The sequence below is a fragment of the Meleagris gallopavo genome, chromosome 21 (assembly GCF_905368555.1).
Source record: "Meleagris gallopavo chromosome 21, MGAL_WU_HG_1.1, whole genome shotgun sequence".
NCBI classification, from domain to species: Eukaryota; Metazoa; Chordata; class Aves; order Galliformes; family Phasianidae; genus Meleagris; species Meleagris gallopavo.
Genome location: NC_139424.1, coordinates 5179807 through 5206957, shown reverse-complemented (window position 1 = coordinate 5206957; position 27151 = coordinate 5179807). Strand labels below are relative to the sequence as shown.

At 43.3% G+C, this 27151-nt stretch overlaps 1 protein-coding gene across 4 annotated transcripts in view; it reads left to right on the top strand.

Annotated features, from left to right (window-relative positions):
- The window catches only part of MYO1C (myosin IC), a 53278-nt gene that overhangs the window by 23204 nt on the left and 2923 nt on the right, over positions 1-27151 (top strand). Inside the window, exons 1-31 of one of the 4 annotated variants that reach the window (XM_085240624.1) lie at positions 169-325; positions 8569-8724; positions 9345-9460; positions 12691-12889; positions 13800-13880; positions 14608-14787; positions 14992-15090; positions 15328-15441; positions 15756-15827; positions 16002-16121; positions 16345-16427; positions 17061-17166; positions 17549-17629; positions 18014-18105; positions 18641-18735; positions 18963-19009; positions 19273-19353; positions 19529-19634; positions 20131-20248; positions 20490-20603; positions 20787-20863; positions 20954-21022; positions 21472-21556; positions 21870-22029; positions 22500-22583; positions 23578-23671; positions 23770-23825; positions 24199-24334; positions 25271-25341; positions 25735-25832; positions 26059-26158. In XM_085240624.1, coding sequence (XP_085096750.1) covers positions 308-325; positions 8569-8724; positions 9345-9460; positions 12691-12889; positions 13800-13880; positions 14608-14787; positions 14992-15090; positions 15328-15441; positions 15756-15827; positions 16002-16121; positions 16345-16427; positions 17061-17166; positions 17549-17629; positions 18014-18105; positions 18641-18735; positions 18963-19009; positions 19273-19353; positions 19529-19634; positions 20131-20248; positions 20490-20603; positions 20787-20863; positions 20954-21022; positions 21472-21556; positions 21870-22029; positions 22500-22583; positions 23578-23671; positions 23770-23825; positions 24199-24334; positions 25271-25341; positions 25735-25832; positions 26059-26158 — 3108 coding nt within the window. In that variant the 5' untranslated portion in view covers positions 169-307. Of the gene's footprint in view, positions 1-168; positions 326-8568; positions 8725-9344; positions 9472-12690; positions 12890-13799; positions 13881-14607; positions 14788-14991; positions 15091-15327; positions 15442-15755; positions 15828-16001; positions 16122-16344; positions 16428-17060; positions 17167-17548; positions 17630-18013; positions 18106-18640; positions 18736-18962; positions 19010-19272; positions 19354-19528; positions 19635-20130; positions 20249-20489; positions 20604-20786; positions 20864-20953; positions 21023-21471; positions 21557-21869; positions 22030-22499; positions 22584-23577; positions 23672-23769; positions 23826-24198; positions 24335-25270; positions 25424-25734; positions 25833-26058; positions 26159-27151 lie in introns of those variants that run through there. The other 3 variants (XM_085240625.1, XM_085240626.1, XM_085240627.1) reach the window with 3 other exon arrangements.

The window sequence follows — 27151 nt, the reverse complement described above, 5'->3', positions numbered from 1 at the left end:
GTGCAGGCTGAAGGCAGAGGACAGCTGACTTCTTTTCCCTCCGACTGCCTCTCCCCATGTGTGCTGTGTGTCCCCTCGTAGCGAGGGGAGGAGAATTCCCCTCCCTTCCCTTGTAAAACGCCCTCTCTGGGATGCTCCAGTAGGAGCTGGTGGGAGGGAAGGAGTTCTGACTGCACCGAAAATGTCATTAAAAGAAAAAAAAAAAAAGGCAACTGACAGAAGAGGGAACTTGTCCTCAGATTCCTGCTTTATGCAGCGGCGTAAACCAAAGCTCTGAAAGCACTGTGAGAGCTGGAAGGAGTCAGAAATGAAGTACAGAGGCGCGGTAAGATTTATTTTACTGCTTTGATATTTGTGCAGGTTTCAGGCGTGCGCTTCTCCTTCTTGTCTAGCCTCTGTCTAAGGGAAATAAGTTTAGAAGGTTTCAGCAGGAGAGTGAAATGTTTGAGCCTACTTTGTGAAATGCACGGTAGTGGGAAAGTTACTTGCAAGTGGTCGGGATGGCACAGAAGAGAAATGTTTTGAGGCAACAGTGAAGGTGGGAGTTTGAAAAGCGAGGGCTTAGCGGCATGCTGTGTTAGGGGAGAAGAAAGGGTGGAGCTTTTGCTTGGGTGGAGGGGGCACGAGCCTGCCCACCGTGGTGGTGGGCACAAATTGTGTCCTACCCAGGGACTGTGCCCGTGACCACTGCCACAGGGAATGGCAGGAAATACCTGCTGAAGGACTCACTGCCACTCAGTCCCTCCGGGATGTATTTATTTCAGCAAAACTTTGTGTTTTAGTAGCAGCCAGGAAGCCTGAGTTTGTGTGCAGCACAGCAGAGCTACCCAGAGCTTTGAAAAGTGTGGCAAAAGATGGAGGAAATTAGGATTGTTACGTGGAAAAGATGAATAAGGGAGGAGGAAATGTAACACACGCAGTAGTGTGACAGGCAGGGCAGACTGCAAGCTCCTGTTCTCTGGGCAGTAACATAGGAACAGGGGCATTCCATTTGGTTAAAAGCTGTCAAATAGCTGCAAAGATTACTTTCATACAGTGCATAGTTGTGCCACAGAATTCACTGACCCTGGAAGATGCCAAGGTCTAGAATTTAACATTATTAAAAAGAACGAAAAAGTGGTTGTGGGGTTTTGTCTGGATAAGAATGTCCAAAGCTTTAATTGGTAAAGCTAGCAAATTTGGGAGGAGAAGGACTGAAAACAACATGTCTCTAGGTTTAAACAATTCTCCAACTGTTGAACTGGGGCCAGAGTATCCCATAATTGCTCAACCTGCGGATCCTTGCATCTTTTCCCAAAAAGTCCATCTGATGCTGAGCGCTGCCTGAGGAACTCTCTCAGTGCTGAAGGGAAGCTTGTGGAGGACCTGCCTGCCTCTCCCAGCAGCACGGTGCATTTGTAGATGGATTATGCTGTGCCTAAGGATTGTGGTTGTCTTCCTCTTGGCACAGGGGACTGTAGGAGGCAGCCAACCTGTGTCCAGCAACAGACATAGAAAAAGGGTGATTTTTTAAGGTGATAGCAGTGATGTTGTCTAGGGTGGTGGTTTGATATTTTCCAAGAGAACGTGTGGGTGTGGAAGTGCCCTTCACATGCACGGGGAATGCACTGCAGCTTGCCCTGGTTGGAAAGTTTTACTGTCTTTGAAAGGACATAATGGTCTGAAATGGTTGTGTGGGGCGTGTGGAATCCAGAGCAGAAGGTGGGAATCTCTAGTGTGGGGAAAGGCAGAGTGCACCAAGAATAACAGTGAGTCACGCCGTGTACAAATATGCAAGAGAGAAGAAAGAATGTGTGCATTTAGAGAGGACTACAACAGCAGTTACCAAAGAGCAGGGAATGGGGCCACGAGGTCAGCACCCCATTGCTGCAGGCTGGGAACAACTCCAAGCTGTGATGCTTATCTGTGGGCCAGTGTTTGAGTTTCTGTTTCCTTCTCACCTGCTCTGTCTGATGTAGAAGTGGTGGCAGAACTTCTCTGGAAGTGTCGTGGAAGGGCAGAGATTCCAATGTTTGCTCTTTATGCCATCTGTTTGTCTTCCGAAGCTTCTGCAGGACCTGAGCTCACAGGTAGCACTGCTACATATACTGAAATCAGGAATGTCTATTGACTAGCAACAGCTTATGTCACCTGTTCAGGAGCAAAAACGTCCTTCCTTCAATACAGGAATTCAGTTTATTCACATTTCCAGCCTTGGTCGTGTTCCTGCTTTGCCTCACTCATTTTTCTTACCACTATTTTATATTGAGCTTGTTGATGGAAATACGAGCATCCCTTCTTAGGGTAAGCATTTCTTTCTTTCCTTCAAATTAGACCTTTAAAAGTTTTCTTTTCAATAATAATTGGTCCTCTATTTCCAGTCTTTCTTCCTCCATCCCAAAAGTGCATCATCTGGAAAATATGTTTAAATATCGAACAAACAACATTTCCTGCTTCTCGTGCAAATCTCCGTGGCTCCCTTTGGTCTACAGTTAGTTGTTATTTGCATTTCTAATTTACATTTGGGCTCCTTAGATAGATTTCCACTATCTAAATATTGCAAGTGTCAAATGCCATTGATTGATATATTAGGAGTGGTAATTAACTGCAGCAACATCCACACCCTGCATTATTGTTTTTCAATGGAATGAATTTTACTTTCACAGTTCTATCTCCCTGTGACCTACATGCATTTAATAGATACTTAAAATATGCACACAGTATGATTGCATTGCTCACATTTCCCATTCTCCTTTGCATTTTAGGGTGGGAGATTAAGTGTAGCTTAGGGAAGGGGAGGCAGGACTTCTAGCTTCTAGGCAGCTTGCTACTAGAGATGTCATAAATCTTGGTGAGAGCAAAATAAGCTCGCTTCCCCTATATTTCTGATTATGTCAAGTTTTAATGTACTCCAGCTTGTGTCTACTTAAAATACGAAAGACTTCAAAATAAATACTTTACAGGAATTAGGCAAGGAAGTGGCATTTGTCTCTCCTTAATACAATTTCTCGCATAGTGGATTTCATCGTTAAATCCATTCAAGATGTGTTTTAGGATCAGGAGGGAAGCATCTGAGAGGGAGAACCAAGTTCTTGCATGGGCAAAGTGCACCCGACTCCAGACATTCCTTTGCTGGAGATGTATTGCTCTAAAAGAAGCAAGAATTAAAAAAAAAAAAAAAAAAAAAAAAAAAAAAAAAAGGATTCTGCTATAAATGGTCCTTGAGTGGCAGCTGCTGACACAGTAATTTTTTTGCAACTTGAAATTGTTCCCTTTATATCTACTATTCCATGTTCTCAGTGTTTTTATCTGGCTTTGATCTCGTTCAATCTGACCATCGTGATTTTTCCAAAGTGTTTGACTAAGATCCCTTGACTCAGATCCACTTGTTGTTTTCATAGTCACTTTCTCAGTATGACAGGGAAGAAGAGCTTTCCCATTCTGCACCTCCGGAATTGAAGCCCTGGATAAAGTAGTTGATTTTATTCTGCTTTGCTGTTTAGCCCATGCCCTGTCCAAACCCTTTCCCAGGCTGTACAGTACGGTAGAAATCAGAGATTTTTTATTTTCCTTCCTGCAGCTCTGGAACGACGCTGAAGAACGTTATGCTATCCAAGAGACAAATGTGTTTAAACTGCCACCTCCCCACAAGAAGTTCATTATTGGTTTGGACTTCTTATTGTCTTCCAGAATCTAATCTGCGTTTTCCTTCCCACTTAAATTTGGTTCTTGCCTGTACTTCCGTTCCCGGCTTCGGAACTATTTCTGGAACCCACAGATCAATCATCTTTCACTTGATACTGAGATAAAGATGCCTCTTTCCATATGCACCAGCTTCCTGCAGCTCACTGCAAGTCTTCCAGTCTGCTGAGTGGTTAGTAGCTAATCTGTAACGGTGCGTTGTCAGAGGAAAATACTAAAACATACATTTTAGATTCAGAAGGAGAAATCCAATTTATGTTGTGTGATATTTCGTTCTAAATCAGATGATTATAAAGCTCCATGTAGGACCATTCACTATGAGAGCTCCAGGTGTTTTCTCACCAATCGTTCAGGGATGCTCCAGGAGGAGGGAGAGCTGCCTGAGCCACTGACAGCAGTTCTGGGTCTGCAATTGCTGTGTCAGTGCTGACCACTCAGATACACCTGTGGGAAAATGGAGGTAGGAAATTGTGGTATTAAAGACTCCTTCCAACACGTTGGGATACTGCACACTGCACTGCCACAGACAGCTCATGGACGAAGCTGTGATGTGAGTTACTTGCTCAGTTCATGTCAGCCCTGATCTCCTGTGCTGGTGGCAAAGAGTTGCCCTCCATCTTCCTTCAGAAAAGGAAATTTCTGAGCACCCTAGTGCTTTGGAACTTGTTGTGCTGAGATCAGAAAGCCTTGGGTTTTGTTTTCAAGGTGTATTGGATCTCCAGGTCCTAAGCAGAGGAAAGTCTTTACCACACTTTGGCAGTTAACATAGTTTAAAAGTAAAATATTTGTTTACACCTTCAGAATACCGAGTCAGAAATTTACTAACTCAGTGTAGGGAACTCAGTGCTATAATCTCAAGTGCTTTTGTACTCCGAGGAGCTGCTTGTAAGGGTATTTTCTGGTCTTGTTGACTCTTGTATGAACACAAAGGAAGGCTGGAACCTCAGCCAACATAAACCTGGCTCTGCAGGCTGCATTGAGCAGCACCAATTTACATCAGCTGAAAGTGGCTCCCAAAATGTAATCGCACGGAAGAAAAAGGCATGTGGAAGTTGCACTGCTTTGGTAATTGCACTGGCTTGGTCCCACCATTCAGGAGTGACAGCTTTTCCTTTCCTGGCAGAGAGCCACTGTTGTGCTGATGGTTCTGGATAAGAGATTAAAAGCAAAAAGTAGGTTAGAATAGTGTGGGAATGAGTCCCTTGGAGCTGTACCTCGGGGTGGGTTCAAGAAATGCAGGACTGCAGTCGGTTTGTACTCCTTCAAGCAGGAGTGACCATCAGGAGCTGGTTTTAGTGAAGGGTGAGTTTCAGTCAGAAGACACGGGCACTCCTAAGTCCACGGGCACTAAGATCAGGTGAAGGTGGCTCAGATTTTTGCAGTTCCCTGCTTGCAGCCCATGCTGGGTGTGAGAGGCCCTGTAAGGCATTGCTGCGGTGTGTCCTACAGAGGTAGGGATCCTTAGCCTGATCCTTTTGATTCCTGTAGGCATGTTAAAAGTGCACGTGGTTGAGGTGACCCAATGATATGTTACTGTTACAAGGGGCACCTGTGCTCCCTTTCCTTCTAGCCATCAGTCTGGCACTCACCTGATCCCATGGCAGAGTGATTCAACTCACTAAGCTGATAGAAAACTACCTGCTTATCATTTTGCAGGGTGAGTTGCAGTGCTTCAAGCTAAAGCAGTTGCACAGAGGGCAGGTGGGACAGCCCCTTTTGTTTGCTTTGGCACTGTGAGAACAGCTCATCCACCACTGGGCTCTCGTAGCAGCTTCAAGCAAAAGTGATTTTTCACAAGAAAGGATCTTATCAGACCCTCACAGTCCATATTCTCCTAATTATCAGAAATAATTTACTCCCTGCCACGGGGCTTTCAGAACTGTCCAAGCTGATCATAGGCCAGAGGATGTTTTAAATGAACAGAATGTCAGCTGGAGGTGTTTTGGCAGAGATAAATCTCTATATAAAAACAGGTCTTGCTGCAGAGATGCTGAAAGGAGCCAGTCCTGTTGCTGCTCTAATAGTCAATTAGCTTCACTGAAATATTCTTTTAACCCCTCGACAGGGTTCTCTAGCATTAATTTACAGCCACCAGATTTAATGTCTGCCTACTAACATGAAATAACTAACATCTTAGCTATTTAATTTATCCACTGCCTTACTGTCACGTTCATCGGTCAGGAGGAACAGATGCTCATCTTTGTGACTATTTTCTTCCCTAAATACTATCTTTTTTGCCCACTTTCTTCCTTCAGCATACTGTTCTCTTTCCATTTTTAGAAATAATTTATTTTCCCCTCCTTCAACGTTGCATCTGTTGAAGTTATTGGTAGTGAAATAGTTGGTGCGGACACTTCAAGTTGGTGGTAGACATGGATGTAAGCAATAAAATGCTGAAGTGGTGGCACAGAGGAGCATGTGTTGCTTAGCAGTGGTTTATGACTGGCTTATTGCATTTGCATTGAATTTAGGCTTGGGGAAAGTACAGTGCTATCTGAAATTTACCCTCTTTCCACGATCCCAACTTTAAACTGTTCACATTTAAATATAGCTAAAAAGTTGCATTTCCTTGTGGGTTGTTTTTTTTTTTTCTATAACAGACTGAAAAATGCGGGTATCTGATCTCTGATAGAGATTGGACTTCAGTGAGAGGAAAAAAGCATGGAGCAAACTGGAAGCTGCTTAGGCTTAAATGCCTGTCCCAAAGGAGGCGGCTGCAGCAGCGCTCCGTGTTGTAAGTGGGACAGATTGCTTCTTCCTTCGGCTGCGTGCAGCTGGGAGCAGTTTGTCCTGAGCTCAGGGGAGTGGCTGATGAAAGAGCTGCTGAAACTGCTAAGTGATGTTTTCTGTGGAAGTCTTCAGAATTATATAAACTTGGATTAACTGTGCGAGGGTGGAAGTTTCTCCTCAGTCTTTTCTTTTTTTTTTTTTTTTGAGGTAGCTGTTTTAAAACTGCGTTCGTAAGCTCAGCCACTTGGAAACTACTGGTTTTTCTTTTGTTGCCACCTTTGTTCCCATCACCTTTTCCAAAAGCTGCTCCAGAATGGCGTGGCTATGATATAAGCCTTCTAATTTCTAGGCAGAGTTTATTTGTATGTAGTTTATCCCTATTTTGCTTGTTGTTTTTCTTTTGCCGACGTTGTCCTCTATCTCACCACCTTTCCTCTTTACCTTGGCAAAAAGGATAGAAAAAGTCAGCAAAGCTCTTTGCTGAAGGCACAGAGGAATTGGTTTGGAAAGCCTGGACATATGAGGAGGATTGCTACGCCAGTACCTGCAGAATTCTCCTAAACTTGATCTTTGAGAGCTTATAAATCAGACCTTAAGACCAAATAAAAACAAAATAAAAAGGAAAATTGAAATTATGTTTCTCTCTTATGTTTGAGCCATTAGAGTGGATCTGGATTTGAGATTTCCTAGTGGTAATTTGGAGGAGCTTGTTTTTCTCTTCAAAAGCTGCTGGTTTCATGCAGTGACTTATGCCCGGGCACTGAGCTTTCAGGAAGGGAGCCAGTTAGAACTTGCAGAAGTTGGAAAAACTTTTTTTGCCACTGCTAGGTGAGTCTAAGCAAATGCAAGCTGAGGGGATTTGCACTCCTTTGGGCCCTAATTTATGCTTCAGTGGGTCTTTCCTTTATTACTATTTAACTCAACTTTCTTCTGACCAAAGTCGCTTTTATTTTATTTCCCTGCAAGCCGTGGCTCCCTGTGCTCTGATCACTGTTGTATCTTGAGAAAGAGCAGAAAGGAAATACCTGGCAGTGTGAATCAGCAAAAATGATGCACATCATTGTGCAGGAGGAGGACTGTGTTTTAGCAGCAGGTCAGCGTTCCTGGGGTGTAAAACTGCTTTGGGAGAAGATGACTGGACATTGCTGTTAGTGCATGAGCCTGTGTAGGAACAACTCTGGTGGCATTTCTGCCAGCGAGGGAATATCCCAGAATATAACAGATACTCTGCAATGCTGTAGGGAAGTGACTGAAGAGAAGGGTGCCTGCTGTGGGAAGTTTGCAAAGTATGAAGGATTTAAGAAGATGATAAGGAAATGCAGGCAGATGTGAGGCAAATTGTTTTATACCTTGTATCTTGTCTCTGATTTGTGTTGTCTCTTGTCTTTGCCTTGTACCCTGCATCTCATTGCCTGTAGTAGAAATTCTCCCTGCGAGTAATGACGGAGTCACTTGGTGCACATTTCCTCCCTTGTTTTAATATGCGAGGTTGAATGAAATAAGAGGTCAGCAGACCCATGTTTCCCAAAGATGGCTGAGTCTGAACCACATTAGACTGAAAATGTAACCTTTAAAAGAGTGTCAGGGAATAGAAGTTTCCTGATGTATGGGATGGATGTTAGTGTCACAGTCTCAATTCGTAACAGTGGAATGGGATGCAGAAGTGCCCTTTATTCTTAGTTCTGTATTTTCCCAGAATTTCCCACTGGGGATCTCACTAAGCTTCTCAGCTGACCAGCAATGTGAAGCTGTTTGCTCATGAGATGAATCACTGTTAGTCATAAAAGGTTCCGTACCTCAAAATGACTTCCTGTTAAGAAACGAGAGAGAAAGAAGAGAAGAGAGAGCACAATTCAGTCTCCTAGTTTTATTCCCTTTATGAAATGCTTGTTTGATTTATTCATTTATTTAAAGTGATTGGAAATTTGGCAACGACTTCTCCCCAGTGTTGGCTTCTCTTCCATCAAAACAATTACTGTAAACTAACTGATAAAGCATTAGTATGCATGAACTAACATTTTTCAGCAGCACTAGGGTTATTCTGATCTCCTACTTATAGGTTGACTGTGAGCAATTGTGTTTAATCGTTCTTATGGATTCAGCAAGCTGCAGAACAAAACCACAGCTCTCCTAACCTCGCTGTGCTTTTTCTTGCAGGGAGCAGGGACTAACGGCGTTCGATTGACCATGGAAAGCGCCCTGACAGCCCGCGACCGCGTCGGGGTGCAGGATTTTGTCCTGCTTGAGAACTTCACCAGCGAAGCAGCGTTCATTGAAAATCTCCGCAAGCGCTTCAAGGAGAATCTGATCTACGTGAGTAACGGGAGCAGAAGCCAGAGTGTCCATGTGTGACCTGGGTGTGGCTTAATCAAATACAGAAGGTGTAGCACAGCTTTGTTCAGTAGTTGGAGGAATTTGGAGATGATGGAATAGGCTTTAATAGACCATGATTGCTTGTGTCAGAAATCTTGAAGAGTGTCATGTTAATGCACGTAAGGGACTCATTTGCAGTGCTCCTGTTGAGGTCTACTGGTGTTTACAGGTCCTGCCAGCACTGAAAACCCAATGCACGCCACATTTCATGAGTTCACTCCATAGTGGATTGTCATTAACGCCAGGCTTGAACCCAATCCCAAGCAGTATATGAAAAATAACCCAGTATTCTCACTTGTTAGAAGATCTAAAACCACTCATGGGTGCTGTTTGTCTGGCAAGGATGACGTGTCTAGCATAACTCCTGCAGTGTCATGCTGTGTGCAGACGTTGCTTCTTCAGCACCCTTGGTCTCCCTGGAAGCCTTCAGCAGCATCCCCAGAGCTCTGCTGCAGTCAGCCCTTGTTAACAATGTGAGCCTTCAGAGCCACTCTGTGGGCTCCCAGAGAACCCACTACTGCTCCTTATGTAACCTCTTTATTTTGTGTTCTCTTTTCCAGACATACATTGGCTCAGTTCTGGTGTCAGTTAACCCGTACAAGGAACTGGAAATCTACAGCAAACAGAACATGGAGCGATACCGTGGTGTCAGCTTCTATGAAGTTTCTCCCCACCTGTGAGTGGCCTGTGGGTAAACAGTGCAGTTTGTGTAATTCCCATGCAGGCATGTGCAATAGTGACATGTGAAAGCAAGCAAATAGGACTTCTCCTTGTCCCAGATACAGCCCTAAAATCATAGGGATATGAGGGATCCTTTAAAGGGTGTGGCGTATGGCTCTTTCTATTCCTGTTTCCCTCTCCAAAGAGGATGAGTTGCCTTTGCAAGAGCAGTATTTGGAAAGGGAGGTGGTTCCTTCCTGGCTGGAGGAACAGAGCTGCTTACCCAGCCCTGGCAGGACAGGAGTTCATTGTTCCAGGGTTACTTGGGGTCTGCATGTCCGGGTTGTGAGTTTCCCCTGCTGCAATATCACTCATTTAGCATGAGGTTAATTAGGGGAAAGAGTATGTATATATATGTGGTAGTTTCTTTCCTACCTCTGATGTTACAGCCTGACCAATATTTATCTGGTATTTCCCCTGTTGCTAAGATACCATGTGCCTGTTGGAACAAGGAATGTATTTATTTACATGGTCTGGCCTGGTGAGCATTCCCAATTTCCCATATTTAAAAAAAAAAAAAAGAGGACTGAAAGTTATTTTTGAAAGCATTTGGATTTTTTTGTCAGACTGAAAGAGAAAGATGACTGGGAGCGGAGGACATTTGGCTCCAAAATGCTTTCTTTCAGTGCCAAGGGCCAAACTCTGAGCACTTTTTGGAGAGAGCTTTTTTTTTTTTTTCTTTTGAGATCTTGGAAGAGTAAATGATATTATTTTTGAGCAAACTGTTTGGATTGTTTCTTATTATTGGCACATAATCCAGAAGAGTAAGCAAACCAGAATGTGCTACAGGCACGGAGAGGGAGAGACGCACCATTTCTTGGGAAAGTCTGAGCATTTGAAGCTGTGTTTGCTACAATAAAACTGTGATTTTTACAGTGCTTCAGACTTCTTTCGTGGGTCCACATGGAAGGCAGTTAAACCTGAATAACCAAGTTCTCCCCATGAGCTGGGTGTTAAGTGGTGTACGTTTTTTTCTGTGCTCTGAGCCTTAACTCTGCCCTGCACTCTTGCAAATTGCTGTTGCCGTGTGGGCTTCCTTCCATTCTGCCTTCCAGGCAGAGGCCTGGCCTAGACACAGCTCTTTGGCTTGTGATCTGGGCACTCTTCAGGGCTTTGTTGTCGTTGGATGATAATATTTTGGATAATTGTTGAGTCTGTAGCTTTATTTTTGTCTGCAGTAGGCAGAGGACTGAGCGCGATGGCAGTGGGAGTGCGTGACACGAAGGGCCAGGCAGCTCTGCTTTACACACAGTGATGGAAATCACAGAGCAGCTGATAATTTCTGATGCTGTCTTCTTCCTTGATGTAACCCTGTGGGAAACTGTAAAATCTGCAGCTTGGAAGTAACAGCCCTTGAGAGCTGTGATACCAAATACCAGCGCTGCTCCAACTGGAAAAAGCAGTAATCATTGTCAGCTGTTGCTGTCATCCCATTAAAAGTCATTTCATCAATGGATTATTAATACCCTTTTAAATGTTCTGAGTGGTGTGGTACTCTGAGCATCTCCTTTTGCACTACTACAGGTGTCTTCTTCTTCTATATCTTGTTCTAAACCAATCATAGAAAGCTGAAATACTACACTGTTTATATTAAATACTCTGCTGTCCTGGTGTCAAAATAGTTTGGCCTGAGCAGTGGGTTTTCTGGGAAGTGTATCGCATGCAGTCATTCAAAGGGGAAGATGTATCCCTTGAAGCACAGCAAACTTCCCAGAGTGCTGTGTCACATCCTGCCCTATTTATAGCCTGCTGTGGGGTTTGGAGATGGCAGCTACAAGTGGGACAGTGAGCATCTCAGAGTGAAAGGAATTCTGTAGGAGGTACACATGACTGTGAGCAGAAGACCTGCAGTGAAGATATGCAACCTAGAGACAGTTCTTACAAACTAAATGAAATTTGTATTTATTCAACTGACTTTCAAAATAGTTCAGGGACAGAACTTGAATGGGAAGACAAGGAGTTGATGAGTTTAATAGGGGTAAGTGTGCACTTGTGTTGCTAGGTAGCTTGGTGGTGTTGCCTTAGCACCAAGTATTAATAGACTTGAGAATGCCACGGATGTTATTTTGGTGTGATCATTTTTAATTAATTTCACAGCATGAGAGTTTAAAAAAATAAGTCAGAACCCAATGATTATTAAAAGATTAGTAAATATATGAAGGCAGGTTATGTGCTTGATAGCTGCGTGTAAGACAGCTGAGAATGTTATTATTGAGGAGTTTCTTATATGTGTGCATTTTGAAGAGCTAATGTTCCTCTCCTTCCTCTCTTACCTTCTCTCCTTCCATCTGGTCCTTCTTTTCCTCTCTCCTTCCATCATGCTACCACTGTTTGTCAAACCTTCTTTCTGCTCTCTGGTGTTGAGAAAGTACGAGTGATTCTTGGTAGAAGAACATGTCTGATCTACTCCGGGGAGGAAAGTAAGAGAGAAAAAGAAACAGGAAGAAGCAAGCATCCAGGGACAGCAGCAATAAACCATGGTTGCATGCAGGCAGGAGGAAACGTTGGGTATTTTGGGTAGTGTTTGGCCCTCTCTGGATGCTTGTTAGTCTGTTCTGGTTTATTCCCATTGTTTCTACAATCCAAGAAGAGCTATTGGAAGCTGAGTTGTTTGGAACGTGGGGGCTGGGTTGTCCAGATGGTAAAGTGCAGTTGTGGCCTTCTGAGTTTGTCATCACTTAAAAGATAAGCTAGAAAAAAGACCAATAGAAAACAAGAGTTTTAGTGAATGTAAAGCTTGTTTGTTCTGTGGGACAGAATTATGTTTATCTGCATCATTTAGTCTTCTTTTGTGGAAACTTTTCTCACCTGAGTAAGTGAATGGGCAGGGAGAGCAAATGGTTCAACTCTTTCCTCTTTTACATCCTTCCATATTCAATGTCAAATAATTTTAACAGCATGAAGACCTCTAGCAAAAGAACTGTTTTTAAGGAAATTAATTTTGATAGATTTACGTTATGACCCTGCAAAAAGCAGGCCCAAGGATTAAGGTGTGTTTAGAGATGCCTGAAAGCATTCCCAGCGATCTCCTGTGTCATCAGCAGCGTGTAGAAGCAATATGCTCTTACTCAACCCATGGACACCTGTTTCTTTTTGAAGCATCTCTGCTAGGGGCTCACAATGTGGGATGGTCTCTGCCCTTCTCTTGTAGAAACAAACTCACACCTGCTTCTCACTGTCCCGTAGCTATGCTATTGCTGACAATTCCTATCGCTCTCTGCGCATGGAGAGGAAGGATCAATGTATTCTGATATCTGGAGAGAGTGGGGCTGGCAAAACAGAGGCCACCAAGAAGATCCTGCAGTACTACGCCGTGACCTGTCCAGCCAGTCAGCAGGTTGAAACAGTGAAGGACCGCCTGCTGCAATCCAACCCTGTCCTGGAGGTATCTCTAGAGTCTGCAGCACTGGAACTTGACATTGAGTCAGGCCAGCAGTACTCACATTTTCCAGCTGTGGGGGTGGAGGCAGCTGGACCCTGCTTGGTGTGATTAAGCTGTCTCTGTGCAGTAGATAGCATATCCTGGGAACGCAGGTGGGCAGATCATCAGCACTGCACACAGGGGAATCCCAGCCTGCTCCCAAGCCAAAGAAATGGTCATCTGCTGCCAAGCTCTCTCGGCCCTTTCATGTCCACCAGGAACAGCTCAGGCGTGGCCAGGCTGCAGAAGAAAAGCATTTGAAGTGGGAAGAGTCCTGGTGTGCTGCCTAAGCTTGCAAAGCCAGAGATTGACACATCTGTTATGGGCAGCTTTGCCCACTGATAAAAGCATTTGAGGGAGCATTTTCTAGTGCTGTGGTGTCCTCTAGTGTCCAGCCCTGCTCTGTCCTTGTTGTTCCCTTTGATATTTCCATTCTGTTTCAATCCATGCTGAGCAGGGAAGGGTGTGTTCCCATATGAGAGGGAGAACCCTGAGAGGCCTAAGGCTGTTAGGATTGTGCCTGCTGTGAGCAGCACTATGAGATACTGGACACAAGTAGCTGAGATGAGCAAGAAAGCTTTGAGAAGACTGTCAGACTTGATGTGTGTTGTCAGTAGTGAACTGGCCTTAAAATAAATTTGGTGGGGGGATGGAATTGTTTTCAGAGGTGTGCTCCATCTGCAATAACTGGAGAGGGTGTAATAATCAGCATTAGTATTTTGGATTGTAATCTGTTTTCATCTTGCTTTTGCTTTCAAGAAGGACAAACCTAAGCCTTAATGGCTGTAAATTGCAATTGACAATTTCATGGAAGTGTTTATACATTATGTTATTTGATACTGATTTATTTTTCTCTAATCATTTCTCATTTCAGGCCTTTGGAAATGCGAAAACCCTCCGGAATGATAACTCCAGCCGGTTTGGGAAATACATGGATGTGCAGTTTGATTACAGAGTAACTTAAAATCTGTTTTATACTTCAGAACTGGTTCCAGTCGTAGCAGGTCTCTGTTGCCTGTGCTTTATTGCACTGATGTGTGCATGGAGTGCCCGTTTCCTTGCTGGCCACGTGAGCTGTGTCTGTAGTAGCAAAGTTTGGTTCTGGAGGATGTTACAGAATGCACTTTGCTTTCTCTCCCTCCTCTCTTTAGAATGAGAGGGAGAGATTGAATCCTCTTCTTTCTAGGGCATATATGCACTGTGCAAATGGATGCTCCCAAACTAAATCCATTGTGAGCCATCCTGTGTAACTCTGCATAATGTTTGTTTCAATCCTGACCCAAATTGCCCCACATGAAGGAGATGAACATGGTGCAAAACTGAGTAGCTGGGTGTATGTTTTATTAAACTTGTCAATATGTAATTCCTCCACACTTGCAGTTTTACTGTTTTTCTGTGTGTGTGTTGAGTGAATTCCAAGAGAGAAGAATATACAGGTTAGGATATCGTTCAGTATGCACTGTAGCCATGATCTATGTCGTTTTCTATTATTTTCACTCGATAGCTCTTTTTACATACACCTAAAAACTCAAATTGATGTGTATTTGCCAAGATAGTGATGCCAAGTTACAAATAATGTTCTGCCTTTCTGTAGTCAACTGTTTTGTATTCTGTTCTGCCGAAGAAGCAGAATATTCTCCTTTATGTTAATAAAATATTTCAATGTATCTGGTTTGATTTAGGGGGCTCCTGTTGGGGGCCACATCTTGAACTACCTCCTGGAGAAGTCTCGAGTTGTGCACCAAAACCATGGGGAGAGGAACTTCCACATTTTCTACCAGCTGCTAGAAGGAGGGGAAGAGGACTTGTTGCGAAGGCTGGGCCTTGAAAAGAGCCCACAGCAGTATCACTATTTGGTAAAAGTGCGTGTTAGTTAATCATTCTTATAACAGAGTTATGTTGTAGAACAAATACATTCACAGTCTACTTTCTGTCTTCCTTATGTCACTGCAGAAATAATACTGAAATAGCTGCTATAGAAAGAACCACATGGCAGAAGAACACTTAGCATGAGTAATGCATCTTTGACAATTATATGCTTATTATGTCAAACTGTATGTCTTTAGGGTCACTGTGCCAGGGTCAGTTCCATAAATGATAAAAACGATTGGAAGGTTGTGCGAAGAGCCTTGTCCATCATAAGCTTCAATGACAACGAGGTGGAGGTAGGACTTATTTATTAGCTCAGCTAATATCCCCTCTCCTAAGACTTTTTCGGCCTAATTCCTGACCAGATGCAGCCTTTAGAGTGAATGTATTCCCTGCAAAAACCCTGAAACAAAACACAGAATGTGTTTGTGCAGTGTGATAGCTACTGCAAAAATCTCACTGCCTTTTCTATCATCATTCTGTATTTGCTTGTAAGTCATAATCCTGATGTCTGCCTGTCGCTTCTGTCCTAGGATTTGCTGAGCGTTGTAGCTAGTGTTCTGCATCTGGGGAACGTGCAGTTTGCTGCTGATGAGCAAGGAAATGCTCAGGTCACTACAGAGAACCAAATTAAATACCTGGCACGGGTGAGTATCATCAGTAAGACACATATTACATGAAAGGTGTTTGAGATTCCCTTGCTTAGAACTTGGTACCGTTGTATCATTTTAAAATATATAGAAGTTGTCAAAAATGCACTTTCATTTGGCCTAAGTACAATGCAGATGTTAACATCCAATCATTTTTTAACTGACAGTTGCAAAAAGTCTGGCAGTGTGAATAGGGAATGTAGAGTTGCTTCTCTGTATTGTGGTTTTTTGGGGTCTAGCCTTCCTGATCTCTTAAAACTAGTACTGATGAACTGCTTCCTAAATGCATTTATCATTCTACTGCTTTGCAGCTTCTGGCAGTTGAGGGCTCTGTTCTGCGAGATGCATTGATCCACAAGAAGATCATAGCAAAAGGGGAAGAGGTAAGAACACAAATGGGGGTCTGGGTTGCACATAAATCAAGCCAGTGCAATCTGGGATGCACATACAGTTTCATCAGGCCAATGCAATGCCAGCTCTTTATTAACCATGAGACAGGGAAGCTTAATTTCTCAGTGGAATGGCTGTCTGATGACTCTTTCTCCTTCTGTATGCAGTTAATCAGCCCTCTGAACCTGGAGCAGGCAGCCTATGCGAGGGATGCGCTTGCTAAAGCAATCTATGGACGCACTTTCTCCTGGCTGGTGAACAAAGTTAACAAATCTCTTGCTTACAAGGTAAATAAATCGTTTGTTTGTTGATGAACAATCCTGCCTGGAAGGCAGTTTCAAATCTTTAAGCTTCAGCAAGTTGTTCTGTGCTGTACAGTGATTTCCAAATTAATTTGTTTCCCACAAAGAAGAGGGTAAGGAGCAAATGCTACAACCAAATGGGGGAGATATGATGGTGGGTTGTAGCCATGGCTGTGACCACATATGAACACTTTGTGCCCTATTGCAGGAAGGAGAGTTTCCAGGCTGGAGAAGCACGACAGTTCTAGGATTGCTTGATATTTATGGGTTTGAGGTTTTCCAGCACAACAGGTTTGTTTCCCTTGGTGTCTTTGAGTAAGCTCTGCATGACTTCCAGAGTGTTTTCTCCCCATTGTGTAACAAGACTTTATTCTGTCTCTGGTTCTTTTACTAAGTCAGAAAGAGATAACATCTCAGCAATCAAGAGAATGGCAGGGCTTGTAACACAACATCAGATTGTACTGAGCATTCCCAGCAATGCTCCTGGTGTTTCAGAGACATGTCCCTTTTGGGGGCATATTCTTGTGGTTGCTTGCACCATGCCTTTCTCCAGCTCTGTGGAACAGTTGTGGCTGTTGTTGTGGTGTCTTTCTTGGTTGAATGGGAAAGCAGCTGTAGAACAGTATACAGAATAATACCAGAGTCTGGAAATTAAGTGGGAGGTAGCAATGAACTGAGACTTGTAGTTTTTATGTTCCTTAGCATTCCACTGCTTATGTCAGTCTTACTCTCCTCCTTGGAACTCATTCATGAGATTCACTAGGTAATAAATTCAACACATGTATAGATTCACTAAATAATTCACCAGATCTCTTGTATTTTTCTTGATTACACATAGATGCATTAATTCCACTATGCACAAATTAAAGCTTTTTTTAGTTGTGATACAGTATTAATGAATATTTTTCTGATTTCTCTTTGCAGCTTTGAGCAATTTTGTATTAATTATTGTAATGAAAAATTGCAGCAACTCTTCATAGAGCTTACATTAAAGTCAGAACAAGAGGAATATGAGTCAGAAGGCATTGCGGTAAGAACCAAATCACCGCTTCCACTGTCTTCTCTGTAGCGCCTCCTGCAGGCCGGAGGACAGATAACTAGAAAAGGAGCTGTTATTAATGGTCTGCAAAGTAAATGATGTTTAAAAACTTTTCTCTTGCTTTCTTTTTGAACTGCATTGGGAACGGTGTGCAATTCAGTTAGAGAGAATCATGCTATCCCAATCTTTTGTATCTTAAAAGATGTGTTTTAAAGGGAATGTTAAGAAAATACGTGTGATGAGTGAAAAAGCTTTATTTTTCAAATGACAGAAACTTTATTTGAATAAGGTGCTGTCTAAAATATTCAGAAACTTTCACTCTTCTTCCCATCAGGAGTTTTTGTCACCAAAGTATGATTTCTTGTCTTTGCAGTGGGAACCGGTTCAGTATTTCAATAACAAAATCATTTGTGATTTGGTGGAAGAGAAATTCAAAGGCATCATTTCTATTTTGGTGAGTTGGCACGACCTTTTAAGGGGAAGAACGCAGGAAAAAAAGGCCTGAAATTCGATTAGGATTGTTTGGGCAGGTGGGGAGAGCAACGATACACCCAACAGTGATGCCATTAAAAGTCGCGTTGCATCATCTCCATCTGCCCTCAGGAAAGAAGCCTCCAATCCAGGCAGTCTGGAGGGAGGAACTTGTTCTCCTTTTCAACTCAGCAACTCTTCATTCATTTTACTAAGTGAAATGGAGGCATGAGGTGGCCTGCCTATTAAAAGGCCAAGGGTTCGAGCTGGGAATGTGTTCTGGTGTGGCAGAAGTAGAGTTGAACCATATGCTTACAAACACAGAGAGAAATCAAGAGCAGCAGAATGCATATGTTTTTGTTTTCAGGATGAAGAATGTCTGAGACCTGGAGATGCCACAGATACAACATTCTTGGAGAAACTGGAGGAAACTGTGAAGAACCACCCTCATTTTCTCACGTGAGTCCATAGCTGAGGCAGCTTTATTGGTGGGTTCCACATGTGTGACAGAGCCTGCAGATTTAATGATTCCAAAGTAACTTTATACCTCATTGTGTCTATGGCAGTGGCATCCCAGATAGACTGGATCCCACAAAAAATGAGAATGTTTTCATTTGCAAAGAGGTTAGACTGTGAGTTATGGTAATACAAGATAAGCAATTATAACAGAGCTGGAAAAGATGTGTCAGGCTGGCAGGAAAGAGCACATCCAATTTATGCACTGAATCTTATTTCTTCTGTATTTGCATATTGTCCAAGCCTGAATGAGGTGTGTAAAGGTCCTCCCTGGGTAGATTTTATGACATTTTTATGGCTTGCTGGTTGGTAATTCACCGTTTTAACTTTTGATCTTGAAGAACAGGAAGCGTGATTCCCTCTCCCCCCCGTGTTCATTGTGTCCCACTCCAGGATCATATGCCATAGTGGTTCTTGAGGTGAATCCCCACATGATGCTGCTCTTTGTCCCTCATGAAGCTGCTCTTTTTCTCACCAGGCACAAGCTTGCTGACCAAAAGACTCGCAAGTCGCTGGGGAGGGAGGAGTTCCGGCTTTTGCACTATGCTGGAGAGGTCACCTACAGTGTTGCAGGTAATGTGTGCCTCGTCTCAGCTCTCTCTCAATCTTTTTCCCTCTTCCATTCCCTTCCCTTTGAATTAAAACAGCTTCACTACGTAGCAAAGACAAATCTGGGTATAGAGTACTCCCATATACCATTTGATTAACTGGATTAATTTCCCATCTCAAATTCCTGCATTGTTGTTATGAAATTCCTATGGAACAGCAGTGGCAGCCTGAGCCATTTTTTTTTCTTCCAGGTTTTCTAGATAAAAACAACGACCTTCTCTTTCGGAACCTGAAGGAGGTGAGTATGGATTGGGGTTGTCTCCAGTACTCAGCAGAACAAGGAGTCTGCTTCAAAATCGGATGGAATCCGAGGGAAAAGGTTTTTTTAGTCCCTGTCTGGAGAATGCATGATAGAACTGCATTAAGAAAAGATAGATTAAGGTTTCCAAAGTTTGTTTTGTTAAAAACAACAACCCAAACCCCTTTTATCACATGTTTTGTAATAGTTGTCTGAAGTTCATTCTCTGAAAATTAGTCTCTGAATGCTGTGTCTCTCTGCAGACCATGTGCAACTCTGAGAATCCTATCATAAATCAGTGTTTTGACAGGACAGAGCTGACAGACAAGAAGAGACCCGAAACGGTAAGAGCACAAGAGCTGCTGGAGATGTGGCTACTTCCACTTTTTTAAAGACGTGTCCTGTCTAACGTGGTACCTCTTACCTTTAGAGCTGGAGACTGTCAGATCTGTTCTGCTAAGTCACAGGTACAAGCTGTACATCTTTGCTTCATACCTGGTGTTCTTTCTTTTCTCCTAGGCAGCAACTCAGTTTAAAAACAGCCTCTCTAAACTCATGGAAATCCTGATGTCCAAAGAGCCCTCCTACATCCGTTGCATTAAACCTAACGATGCTAAGCAGGCTGGTATGTCCCTGGCTCGCTCCTCCTCTCTGTGCTTTTCTGCAACAGCTGCATAAACCACTGGGCCCAGTCAGCGGGGCACAGAAAAGAGCCCAATTGAATAAGTCTTGTGAGATTTCTCATTTTGGGCCTGTGCCTGAGCTCCTTGCAGGAAGGTGGTGGTAATGCCAGTCAGGAGTCAGAGTAGAGGCACTGGGATTGGGCAAAGTGGTGGAGTAGGGTTATAGCCAAGCATTATAAATCTACATTATTTCCTTTTAATGATTGTTATCCTCTCGTTTCCTTCTCCTATCTGCATACAGTATCCTAAAGGACAACTTATGTTTGAAAGTAGATATATGGATACTAAGAGAGGGACAAGAGTCACAAAATAACTTATGTCAGGGCGGGGTAGAGGTTAGAGATAAGGGTCTAAGAGAGAACAGTTCTGAACATTCCCTTCTTCACACAAAGAGACAGACGTGCATTAATGCAGCTTCTCCATTTTCATGCTCTCAAGATCGATTTGATGAAGTTCTAATCCGACACCAAGTGAAATACCTGGGGCTGATGGAGAACCTCAGAGTGCGCAGAGCTGGCTTTGCGTATCGAAGGAAATACGAAGTTTTCCTGCAGAGGTAGGATTACCTTGCACTTACCTCTCCCTCTTCCTCCCTCTCCCTGATCTTGGCCCCACAGATATTGAAATGGGAAAGTGTTCTGAACAGCAAAGAGCAGCCCTTATGCCTGAGAGAGTTATTTCCTTGAGGGAGCCGAGAGGAAATGAACTGAAGGAAGCCCCTGTTCATTATTCTGGATGAGTTGGATATCTCACGAGTTGGAAATCTCCCTAAGATTTCTTCTGCTGTCAATTTGCAGATATAAATCACTTTGTCCAGAAACGTGGCCTACGTGGGATGGACGGCCCCATGACGGAGTGGCTGTGCTGGTGAAACATCTCGGCTACAAACAGGAAGAATACAAAATGGGACGGTTAGTTCTCATTATTTTTTTTTTAAATTTGAGGTTATGAATCATTGGACATCAATGTCACTGCTCTTAAATAAGGCACGTCTGTTTAATGGGTGGGGAAAAGATTAGAGATCCCAAAGGGGATGCTAAGGGCAGGAAGCAAACTTCTCTGGCTTGTTAAACATGCTGCATTTCTATTTCTAGAACAAAGATTTTTATCCGCTTTCCCAAGACTTTGTTTGCAACGGAAGATGCTCTGGAAGTGAGGAAGCAGAGCCTGGGTGAGTCACACACTGCAGCAGCTTCATGGATTGTTTGGTGATTTAAAAAAAAAAAAAGTTTTCAAATTGCTGTTTCTCTTGCAATTTCAGCAACAAAAATGCAGGCCACGTGGAGAGGTTTCTACCGTCGGAAGAAATTCCTGCACATGAAACACTCAGGTATGAGGGAGAAAGGAAACTGCAGTGCTGTGTCACTGCGTGGTTTGAAGTGGCCAGTGTTGTGAGTGAGAAGTCAGAGGTGAGTTGATTTTGATGAACCAGAAGGGACATCCCCGAAGCCTTGCTGGAAGCAGAATGGAAGATGCAAGGTGTGCAGTTCTGGGTCCTTCTGCATTATTCCTTGAGACCCTGAGTAAGAGAACTTAACTTGTTCACCCAACAGCCTCTGTACAGCAGTTCCTATCTATCAGTGCTTGTCACTGCCATTTATCCACCTTATTATATTGTTTAAAATTTGAATTGTATTCTTTCCCACGTGCCACTGCAAAGTCTGGTGGTGTTTTGCTTTGAGAGAGTGCATTCTTGAGCGCGCTGTTGGCAGTTCTGTGTGAAGTCAATATTGCAGTGAAGGAGCTCACTTAGTGTAATGTTTTTTGTGTTACTTGTAGCAATAGCCATCCAGTCCTGGTGGCGGGGAACCCTGGGCCGCCGAAAAGCTGCCAAGAGGAAGTGGGCAGTACAGACTATCAGAAGGTACGTAAAGAGAAACCGAAGCCCCTAAGTGGGTGCTTATTTCCTAATGAGGGGGTGGTGAGAATGAAGTTTCTCGTCACTGCAGCGTCAGGGATGTTTGTTAGTAAGTTGCAGCTACCAGATAAAGCTCAGAAATATGGAGTTAGGCACCCACAGAAGGTTGTTTTGTGACAAGTATTTCAATCTTTTGTAAACTTTGTGTACCTTGGCTATAGCTGAGAGTTCACTGGGGACCCAGAAATGGTTGGATTGGAAGAGACCTGTAAGCACCTCTTATACCAACTCCTCCTGTTTCCATCTTTCCCTTCCTCAGGTTCATTAAGGGCTTTATTTACCGGAACCACCCTCGCTGCCCAGAGAATGAGTATTTCCTTGATTACATCCGCTTCTCCTTCCTGATGAACCTCAAACGTAACCTGCCAAAGAACGTCTTGGACAAATCATGGCCAACCCCTCCTCCATCACTCTGTGAGGTAAATCCAGCTGCACAACCCCTGGCATAATGAAGGCTGTGGGCCACCAAAGGCCTAAGGGAGACCTTCTCACTCAGGTTTCACATTAGATTAGCATCTCTGCTAGTAGAACTAAAACACCATCATGTGTGTGTCGCTAGCATACCTATAAAGGTATTGGAGATACAGTACTTAACTGCACGTGACAGAGAAACAAAATATTGCAGAAAGTCCCAGTTAGCTTATCCAAGGGCCCGTGTTTGTTTGGACTGAATGTAGAGTGGGAAGCAAGGAAGGACATAACCATGTAAAGTATGCACCTTAGCTGGAGAATGGTGCAGGACAAACTGTCTCAGAGGGAAAAAACTTCCTATTACTTAATTCTAAAAGTATATTAATTCAGCCAGGAATTTTCTGCAGTTGTTTCCCTTGTCTTCACTGTTTGAATTGGTTTGTCAGTATTCTCATGTATTTTGTGAAATCTCCTTCAGGCATCCCAGCTCCTGCGCCAGTTATGCATGCAGAACATGGTCTGGACTTACTGCAAGAGAATCAGCCCAGAATGGAAGCAACAGGTATGTGACAATTTGCATTCCTTCACAGACTAAGATGATGTTATGGAGCTATAATTTCTATTCCAGAATGCTCTGTAATGTACAGTACAGAAACAGAGTCTTTCTGCTGGCACCACTGAAAGTAGAATGAGAATTTGCAGACTCAAAATGAGTCACTGACCAAACAGAAGTTATGGGAACAGTTTTCTGTACCATTGTGTTTCAGCCTTGTTCTAGAGTTAAAAATAAAATTAATACTGAAATTTATTCATCTTGGTCTTGGTGGAGCAATTATTTTTCATATTGAAAAAGCTCAGTGAAAGGTGATAATAGGAACTGTTCACATTAAGCAGCATAGATGTTAGTGTTTTGAGAAATGACAGTAATTAGTTCCCTTAAGGCTTTTTTTTTAATTGGATAGCATACCATACGGCTTAGGGAGGCCTGTGAAGTATTAAAAGTGTGTAACAAAACCCTGAGTCAGTGGCTGAGCCCGTGATTAAGGACACAGGATTAATAAAAGCCTTTACACAGGTGGGAATGCAGCAGAATATACTTCTTCCCATGCAACCAAGACTTACATTCCTTATCCACATTTTTACCTGCAAATCAGCTCCTGTACTTCATACTCTGTAACAGCATCCATAATGTTCAATTTACCCTATATAAAGCAAAGGCATTTCCTGGTTCCTCGTTCCTTGGTTTTGTTCTTATTCTGAATGGGCAGGAGTCAGACCTCACAGTACTGGTCATACTGACATCCTGGCACGCTGAAAAGGACCAAAGGTTTATGGTGAATCACCTTCTAAACAGGAACTCCCAGGGCAATACAGCAGCTAACGATCTTACTGTTTGTTAAAGGATAAGGGAGAGAACACTGAGGAGATGAGGGAGTAGGAACAGACGTTTTACACTGCGCTAATAAGGACGTAACTTCTTTTGTCCCTTTGAAGACAAACATTTTATTTGAACAGAGGTTTTATATTTAACAAGAATCCATCTTTTGTCCTTGCAGTTGGAACAAAAAGTAATTGCCAGTGAAATTTTTAAGGGTAAGAAGGACAATTACCCTCAGAGTGTTCCTAGACTATTCATCAACACACGACTTGGTGAGTAGGGGGTGCAAAGCTGGGAAGAAGAAGGGGAGATTTTTTACTTTTCTCTTGCTAGAAACTTCTTTCTGATCTTTTTTTTTTTTTCATTTTAGGTAATGAAGAGATAAATGCTAAAGTCCTTCAGGCTTTAGAAAATGAAGCAATTAAGGTGAGATACACGTCCTAATAGTTTTATCAAGTTTTAGAATTATTCAGCAGAATTCAAGTCTTTGTCAGAAGGTTAGGTTTCTGAATGTAGCAGGAAATATACATTAAGCTTTGACGTTTGTCTGTGTGAAGAACTGATGGATCAGCAATACAATAGGAAGGTTTTCCCAAGTTCTGTTAAATAGAACTGAAAGGGCTGCAGCCAGCACTGCTCTTCATGATGCTTTGAGATACTTAAGGAGGAGAGGAAGAGAACGATCCAGAAAACTACACAAAGTGGAGCAAAATCTGGAGTTTTCAAGCTCTCTAGGCTAGCGGGGAGGCAGCTGCCAATTAAACAAAATGCATTTTGGCACTGATAACACTTATTTCAGTATGCAGTTCCTGTGATCAAGTATGACCGGAAAGGATACAAAGCAAGATCACGGCAGCTGCTTCTCACCCAGAATGCAGTCATCATTGTTGAAGACTCCAAAATCAAACAACGGATTGACTATGCCAATCTGACAGGTGAGTGTTAACATACATGGGGTTTAGCTCACTTCATCTTAACCAATGTGATAAAAAAAAAAATAACCAGTTGGTCTTTGTCCTGACAAGAAAGAAATTATTACAGAAAGTACTTGTCAGTTTAAGATATCTTGAACTTGGGTATTTCTAAAATTAAATTCCATAAAATGTCACTGAAGTTACTCAATTCAACTCTCCAGAAACCTCTCCAAAGCCATTTCCCAACTGCAGGAAGTTGCACCATTATTGCACAGCAGCTGCAGGGATGCTGGCTGTCAGCCTCTCACTATTTGACATGGATTTGATCCTTTTAGAGGGTGAACTTTGTCAAAGAAAGCTGCTCTGTGTCTGATACACAGCAGCCATTTCTTTGTCCTATCTGAAACTTCTCAGCTCCAGCTGCCAGCCTTGCCAGCACTCATCCTTGCAGCCAATTCCTGACCATCATTTCAGTGTTACCCTAATGCAATTATCTACTGCACTTGTAACTGTCACCATTTAAAATGGTTTCTACAGCCACCACTAATGTGGGTTTGCAGGACTCCCTTAAGACAGTACTACTGCACATCTGTGTGTTCATTTCTGCTAGGTTACCTCAACTTGCACAGCTAATCCAGACATCTCTACTGTCAAGGTTTTAAACCAAGTCCAGACAGCAGGCACTGAGAACACCTTCTTCCTACTTCTAAGGGGTAGAGGCACATAGAAGTTTTTTTCATATGAAAGAACACAGCTATAAGCTGATTCTCTCACCTTGCAGCCTCTTCAGCCTCTCTGCTGCCATGTTAGCACAGTGCTTCCATGGAGCTTCTCAGCTGCTGCGTTTCTCAGTGTGGGAACAGCAGTTGCTGCACTCCTGGGAGAGGTTTTGCAATGCACACAAGAGCTGGCAGAGTCAGGTTGGGAGTGAAATGGTGGCTCTGCTCTCTATTGCAGGCATCTCCGTCAGCAGCCTGAGCGATAACTTGTTTGTGCTGCACGTGCACTGTGAGGACAACAAACAGAAGGTAGTTGGACTCATCCAGCATTTCTCCAACCATCTCTAGGAACTGTTTTAGAGGCACAAAGAGCAGAAGATCCAGGGTGGAGGTGGGTGGGGGAGAAGCACACGTGGGGGTGTGTACAGGTGAACAGCCCCACTGTGAACTCACTTTGTGCCATCTTTAAGTAGAATTTCACTTACGTGGGATTCACCAGTAACTCACAGGAATGGTCCTGGCTCCCTGTCTCCATTACTGTTACCTTGTAAATGAAGTAACTGCTGTCAGTGCAGTGTGACCCGAGAGATGCTTTCCATGCTAACCTGTTGGGAGATAGCTCTGTGAACTTCTTCAAAATAATTATCTTGGTGCTGTCACTGAGAAGCCACAATCACAGGTCATCATTGATTTCCATCCTAGGGAGATGTTGTACTTCAAAGTGACCACGTGATAGAGACGCTCACAAAGACAGCCATGCGGGCAGACAAAGTTAATAACATCAACATCAACCAGGGCAGGTGAGTGAAGCCATGCAGGCCCAGCCCTGCTCAGGAGCTGCTTCATTTTTGTGTTGGTTCTGCTTCAGCATTACGGGGCTACGTATGTTATCAGAACATAATTAAGATTAACTAAGTCTCCATTTCCTTGAGCAAGCGCACCTATTGCAATTAAGCACCAATACAGTGAAGCCACTTGCACAGAAGGGAGTTACACATTCTAATTATGTTTCTTACCTATTTGTAGCATAAAATTTACAGTTGGTCAAGGCAAAGAAGGCGTCATCGATTTTATATCGGGATCAGAACTGCTTATAGCCAAAGCCAAGAACGGCCATCTAACTGTGGTGAGTACAGGCCAAGATTGGTAAAAACGTTACTCACAGTGCATCAGAACCCAGACCTTGTCACTAAGCCACATTCACTGCAGGCAGACACATGCCACAACTTCCTTGCTGAACACACTGCTCTGGTCCAGGAACCCTCTCCCCAGTTGGATTTCTGCACTGCACTTCTCCTCCTGCAGTCCTAGGAGGCTGCCAGGCTTGCTCAAACTCATCAAGTAATTGTCCTATCAATCACTTGGGTTCTTTCACATGATTCTGTCTTTAGTGCAAGACAAGTTTTAGAGGTCTTAAAAACACAAGAAGCACAATTCCTCTTCCCTTTTGGAATTGTTTGTAGTCTTCCTGCTAACCTGATACACACATGCAGCTGATTTATGCTTGGTCAGATTGAGGCTTGCTCAGAAATGAATCCAGAACCTCTTATTACAGCACCAGTGCTGAAAGATCAACTCCCCTGCCCTACTGCAGGATGACTGCTATCAGAAACGGATTCAGCATTTCCACTTTGCTCAAACAAATCCTCCCTGTAAAACCCGCAAACGCAGTCCTGTCAGAGGCTTTCCCTGTTCCATGGAACATCTACCAGCTCTACCCAAGAAGATTAAATTTGCATAAGCACTGAAGTGAGGACACACCTCTCTCTCCATCTGCTATCTGTATCAGCAAACCAAACAACTTCCTATACTAAGAAAAAACACATCCTTTTTCCACCAGCCCTTTCGGGCCATCCCTAAGAACATTCTTCCCGTTTTGCCCTCCCTCCACTTCCCACAGATCAGTTCTCCTGCAGTGCTGAGCCTAGGCAGGTTTTCGGGATAACCACGGGATCACTTCTCTCAATGAATAGCCAGTACCTGCTTGTTTCCTGCTGAGAGCAGCCAGTTTCAGTATTCCCACAGAGGGAGCTTTATGTACCCATAACATCACCCGTGGCTCATTCTACAGGCCAGTCTTTGGTGAGCTTTAAGGATATTCAGGAGCTAAAGCTACTGC